Source organism: Pygoscelis adeliae, unplaced genomic scaffold (assembly GCF_000699105.1).
Source record: "Pygoscelis adeliae isolate BGI_AS28 unplaced genomic scaffold, ASM69910v1 Scaffold139, whole genome shotgun sequence".
Classification (NCBI taxonomy): Eukaryota; Metazoa; Chordata; class Aves; order Sphenisciformes; family Spheniscidae; genus Pygoscelis; species Pygoscelis adeliae.
Window position 1 is genome coordinate 2,152,808 of NW_008825613.1, and position 6,585 is coordinate 2,159,392.

The 6,585-nt window shown below is 44.3% G+C and overlaps 1 protein-coding gene across 1 annotated transcript in view; it reads right to left on the bottom strand.

The window, feature by feature from the left end:
* CWF19L1 (CWF19-like 1, cell cycle control (S. pombe)) overlaps nucleotides 1-6,585 on the bottom strand; it is a gene marked incomplete at its 5' end in the record, with an annotated part of 14,465 nt that overhangs the window by 2,085 nt on the left and 5,795 nt on the right. The window contains 5 exon segments of the mRNA XM_009332789.1: nucleotides 1-160; nucleotides 1,101-1,180; nucleotides 2,766-2,877; nucleotides 4,956-5,096; nucleotides 5,964-6,048. The exon segment at nucleotides 1-160 is cut by the window's left edge and continues 14 nt beyond it. Of these exon segments, the coding sequence (XP_009331064.1) occupies nucleotides 1-160; nucleotides 1,101-1,180; nucleotides 2,766-2,877; nucleotides 4,956-5,096; nucleotides 5,964-6,048 (578 nt within the window).

Consider the following 6,585-nt stretch of genomic DNA (forward strand, 5'->3'; position numbering starts at 1 on the left):
TCTTTCCCTTGCTTCTGAAAAATTCCTTTAGGGCAGTCTTGTACTTGGTCACTTCTTCCACCACCTCTGAAGACAAGTCAACCACTGACTGATAGTGCCCGATAGGCAAAATCAAGACGTGATCAGGTAATAAGCCACCTTTGGCCAGGGCAAGATAGCACTAGAGTGAAACAATACACACCAGTTACTCACTGCAAGCAACACTTACTTACCATGCTCTGGAAATTTACTCTCTGACTGCATTCTGAGTATCCCCCAGCCTAGTGATTCTGCCTCAGGAACGGGAAAGTCTTCTCCTCTATGTCACTTATTGGGGATTGTTTATTAGCAACTTATTAATTACTGGACGAATGAGAAAGAGAGAGGGACTTCTAAAGGACAAAAAAAAAAAAAAAAAAAAAATATCTTTTGAATGCCAGAGAATGCCTTTTCTGCGGGAAAGCAGCTGAATGACCTTCACCACCGTGGCTAGAATTTCTTACTATGACAAGAAAATCCACTTGAGAATTGTTAACAGCTTTTAAAATAAGCCCGTGGACAAACCTGTCCCTGTAGCAGTTTGAGGTGGATTATGCTATACAGGAGCAGTAACTTTAAGCAAAGTGAATATACCAATGATTGAATTAATCTCCAAGATGTACTTCAAGATGTCGACTTTAAAGCTATCTTATCTTCTGTTTAATCAATATATAACAAAACTGGAACCAATCATCCCAGGGAGATCTGGTGTAACTCCAGACGGTGCATCCTGCTGCTAAAGCAGGTCCCAGTTCACACTGAGTTCACGTTGGAAAAGTTCTGCCAGATGGTAACATAAGCAAACCATGAGGGCTGGTGCAGCAAGAAGTGTTTTGGCACTGTAATCCAGCTCTGCTGCAGGAGCAAAACTGGGCCATGCTTCATTTTTTTAAAAGACTATCTATATACTTACGTCTTTTGTAGGGGAGATGTGAAGAAACTGAAAACAAAACCATGAGTCAGCTGCAAATAAAGTTTGTTTGGTTTTTTTAAGATTTAAAAGTGGAGATTGATATTTTATATTGCCGTGTCTTCGCATGATTCTGCCGTCATGTAGCAAAGAACATGCTACAGGTACTTACATGCGTGCCAATGCTAACAACCAAGTGCTTCTCAACTTCTGGGCTGGCGAGGCAGAACCAGCAGGGCCCCGTGGGCTGTGCTTTATTGGGAGAGGAAAGAGAAACAAGTGTTAGCACAAGGCTTATTTGTCAGAACAAGGATGCGAACAAGATCTGGAAGAGCTGTTATTTTCCAGCCACCCTTCCCAGTTGATAAAGTGCTGAAGATGTCAGAAGTACACAGCTCCTGGAAGCAGATCTGGTCAGAGGACTGGTGCCTCTGGGAAATTGCAGCAAGAGAGGAGGTGGCGGCAGTCACACCGTTGCTGACTGCCATCCTCATCGAGTGCTCTAATTTAATGGAAGAGCACTAATTCCAGGAATTTAGTGGTTACAGCTCACTAATAAGAAAGCACCAGCAAATTTAAACAAACAAATCGAAATGAGGTAAAATTACTGCATAGGTACAAACAAGGACAGATGCTGTCAAACACACTTGTCAGTTCTGGCCTACTCACACTCAAAACACCTGGATTCGCAACCAAATTGTGATACCTGAGCTGACCTTTGATGTAGGTTAATGGCATTGATAAGCTAGGCCTCTCCTTAGGGTCAAACACTATATTCACATCCTCTGCAGGTTGCGTACAGGAATAGACAAGCAGCTTTGCAAATGCAATAAACATGACGGAGCTCTCCCAAGAACTGCAGGAAACTGAACGTCTAATTCTGGGGTTCATTTCTGAGCAAAACAGTGTAACAAGGCGCTCTCCTCATGACATCAAACTCCAGAAGACTTTGGAAGTTATATGAATATGCACAATGGCACACCATAGAGCAATGACACTGCGCTTATCTTAGCATAAAGTAATTTGGCCCGTAGAACTGTTATGTGCAAGGACTATGCAAAGGGTTCAGAAATCTAATAAAGAAAAACTGAACAACTTAGTTTCACGTAACAAAGGCAACCAGACTTATCTACCAGAGACATTTTTGAAGATTGTCTTTGTATCCACTGACAGTGGGAATAGCTTTCAAAGAAACAAAGGGAAGGCTGACACCTACATTTGCATTTTAAGCCCAAATTTCTTTGTAACTGAGACCAACATTTCTAAAGATACATACTTGCAATAACACTGTCACTGAGAAGTCACGATCCTTAGAGATTTCATTTCAATTTCTTCAAGTCAGACAAACTCGAATGAGATTTACAGCACAGAAATACAGAGGTAACAGAAGGGCTTCCTCCCTTCCCAATTCATTAATACTTTGTGAACTCACAGCACAGAACAACTGAAGTGGTGTTTCAAGAACTCCTCTTGAAGGAGACCGTGATCCAGTCTCTTGCAGTCCCTCTGAATGGAAACATGCTGCTTTGTGAAACTGCCTGTTGTCATGTTCAGAGGCCAGTCTGGTTCAGACGATAAATGGCATCAGCCCAACCCCAACCACCACAGATCCAATTAGCTTTTAAACTATACTTCTGACTTTTCTTTCACCTATTGATTGTCAGGTTTGTAGGAAACAAAGGACCCTTCATTCCTCTGTATTCCCAGAGCATCTAGTATAGTGACAGAGCACGTTGGCAAGCTGACGTATACAGCTCAACAGCTTGAGAAAAATGAAGAGTGAGATGGTCCAATGCCTCAAGGGAAGAGCTCAGGAAAAAAGCATCTGCATACTTACGGGGTTTTTTGGCTTGCTTAGGTTGGGAGTTCCCTCTCTCTTTCTCATCTGAGGGACGTTTCTTTCCCTGATGCTTGTTCAAATCAAAGAAAAACTGACAAGCTGGTTCCTCCTGTTTAGAAAATGAAAACCAAAGCCCATTGTAACTGCATCACAGAGAATCACAGTATGTACAAGAATTTGCTTTCTCCTGAGGAGGTGTGTAACCACCTTTGAAAAGCATCAAAAGCAAAAGCATCAATATCCTGGAACAGAATGAATTGAGCTCTCCCAGAAATGCAGCAGACTTTGCCTGCCTAGATATGCAGCCTCAGCCAGGGAAAAAATTCTGGGAGAGCTGCCCCAAATTGATACATTCTCCTATTTAGCCTCATGCTAAACATTCAGAATTGCTTGAATTTATGGATTATTCAAATCTCTTTTCACTTGACAGCCAGTGCCAAAAGAATGTCTTTATTTCTTAGAGATGTTAACCTCTCAACAGACTCACACAGAGGCTGAAACCACTTGACTAAGTTGTCATGTCATTAGAAGGCTTTAATACTGCAGAGGAAGGCACTGGGGAAGGGGACGGCAAAGAGCAGGGCTGCTCGCGCAAGCTTAGCTTGGCTCCTGCACGGGAGCACAACTGCAGTCTAAAACCCAGCCTGCACTGTAAGAACTGGCATGTACAGTGGAAGCGTTTTCCCCAGTAAACTTGGCAAGCTCTTGTGCCTGTCATCAGTTGTATAGTTCAGCTCAAAGGTACAAGGAGCTTTGCTTCTATCCAGTTATTGACTGATCAGTCTGTTAAAAGCCTTGTTGCCAGGGGTTGAACACCACGGCAAGTCTCAGCTGGGGGTGGGGAGGCTGTCACAGCTAAAGGGATCATGAGGTGTCTGCCACCCTTGTGCCCACCCACGCTGTCAGCTGGAAGGAGCCAGCCCTTCATTCTGTGTGCATGCTCTGGGGAGAAAGGCTGGAGAGCAGTGCTTGCACTTCCTACCTGACACACTGGTTCAGCAAAGCCTGCCTCAACTCTAACCTCAGGCTCGGTATTTCCCCCCATACACGCAGTGATTTCACAGTTTGGTTTCTCTATGCACCTTGAGTTACACAAGCACAGCTGTTCAAATGTCTGCATGAGCAGAGTACCCCACAGTGCTTAGCGGGCAAAACGTGCTCTGCATAGGAAGACAATCTGAGCCTTTACACAGATGAACACAAGCCACTTGTCTGATGAGCAACTTACAAAGTTGGGGATTTCAAAGCTTCTGACACCAGCAGCTGAGTGTTCAGGCCCCAAGAAGGACCCTCAGGTGGCAAGCAATCGATACTTAAAGGAGCACAAAGGTGGTAACTTAGGACACTTGAGAAGAAAAAATAGTGCCCAACACCTCTTTCACCAGCATTAAGGGATACAGTGGACATGCAACATCAAATAAAGCAGCACCTGAGTAGCCAGCAGGCTAAGGGAGAAAACTGGGGGCCAACTGCAAAGGACTAATTTGTAGTCTACAAGCTTAGAAAGAGTAAGACCATGCGTGCTGAGGTGCCTGTAGGGGACAGTCCTGACAAGCAAGCAGATCTAACTACAGTATCACCATGCAGACCTGCAGGAAGAATCATAGAATAGTTTGGGTTGGAAGGGACCTTTAAAGGCCATCTAGTCCACCCCGCCCCTGCATTGGGCAAGGGACATCTTCAACTAGATCAGGTTGCTCAGTGCCCCATCCAACCTGACCTTGAACGTTCCCAGGGATGGGGCATCCACCACCTCTCTGGGCAACCTGTGCCAGTGCTTCACCACCCTCATCGTAAAAAATGTCTTCCTTATATCTAGTCTGAAACTACCCTCTTTTAGTTTAAAACCATTCCCCTTTGTCCTGTCGCTACAGGCCCTACTAAAAAGTTTGTTCCCATCAGTACTCCAGGTGGGGTTTCACCACAGCGGAGTAGAGGGACAGAATCACCTCCCTTGACCTGCTGGCCACGCTTCTTTTGATGCAGCCGGGGACACGGTTGGCTTAAGAAGGGGCAAGCTGTAACAAGTCCCATGCATTGCATCTATACAATTTGGTTGATGCAAATAGTGTACACAGAAACCTGAAGTGTTTTGGACAGAAATATTCCAAGGTTAAAGACAGTGTACTAAGCTCCCTGAATACAGAGAGTGAAACCATGCGCACATGAAGGAGAAGGCAGCGGTACCTCTGCACACAGGGGTGCTTTGGTCTTCTGCACCTCCTTCCGCGATTTTCGGTATGGATTTTCGGTGACATCCTGTGGCTGTTTCACCAGCTCTGCAGGGTCCATCGAGCTCATTGGAACAATGCTGAAGGCATAGAGATACTAGAACAAAAACAGACAGCTCAAATGCAAGAAGCTTTTGCCATGACTGCAACTCTGAAGCGGTCAGCTGTGAACTAAGACACCCTGAAACAGTAACACACAACTTAGCACTGCAAGAACTCAGCAAGTCAGTGTTTAAGCTAAGGCAGGACATGAAAAACACACTCCCTGTACCAGTCTCCCACCCAGTGCAACCACGAGTTTATGAAGTGCTTCCAAGAGGTTCACTCCTTTCACTTTAAGGAAAGACGTTTTTTAAAAGCAGCAGTGTATCCTACTTGAAAAAGAAATGACCTCGATCCTTGCCTGTTTCCAGGCCTTCTATCTGTCCAGAACTACTGGACCTTTTTTTGTTACCAGGTCTGGTTCCTATGCCTTCTTAACTAGCAACCTGTCCTTCTACACCAATATTCTGTAACTTTCTTAAGGGGAGAAGAGAAACAGCTTAAAAAAACCCAACAAAACAAAACAGCCCCTTCCCATCCCAGAATTTAGTTATTTTCAGTGATTTGTAAGGGCTCCTTTGGAATTTCACTTCCTTCTTAAAGCAGGCCACGTGAACAGAAAATACGTAAAGCAGCTGGGGAAGAGGAAGGAATGGCAGCTTTCTAACCACTTTCCTCTGCAGCTGTTTTCACAGCTACATGCCATTTGACCAGGTAGAGAAGAACAACAGTGCCTCAGAACACATCTTGCAGCCCTTACCCTTCTGACATAATGGGCAAATGGTATCTATTGCTCAAGTGAGACAGATCCCTCCAGTCAAGCTTTTAAGTGGTTGACGCTGTCCTCTAGCTAGCCACAGCTGGGCTTACTGCCCTATTACTTGTACTTGAGAAAAGAAGAAAGATTCAAGAGTGTCAGTACCTTTTTCTTGCTTGTATTGCCAACATCAGCAAGTGCAATAAACCTGCTCACATGCTGTGGTGTCTCCTGTAGCACTGTGTGATTTCTGTAAGGAAGCAAAACATGACTGTACTGGCATATACAATATAAAAAAGGACAGCGGGAAAACCACATGTCCTCCATGAAGCTACTCAAGACAGCATGTCAGCCACATACAGTCTTTGGCCAAGAACAAGGAGCCTTGAGGACAGACTCACTCATGAGATCTAACAGCAAACAGCTGCAAAAACCAAAATGACATCTCATTGCAGTCCAAATACAGAGGTGAGAGGACAATTCACTAGTCTAAAAACAGCTACACCTTTAAAGTGTTTCCTGTGGAAAGGACAATAATCTTACCCAACATTAACACGACAGCCTTAGTTTTATTTGTAGGTTGTTCTGACACCTACCTTATGTCACTAGTCACATTTTCTATACAAAGTTATGACTGAAGATACCAGTCTCTTCACCACATGAGCTTTTCCACAATACATTTTCAGAGATACACCCCTGAATTAGGCTGAACACTGTTTAAATGTGACTAAGGGCAACTAACTTGGCATCAGATTCACAGCAATGTACTTGGACAAGTGTTGTCAGC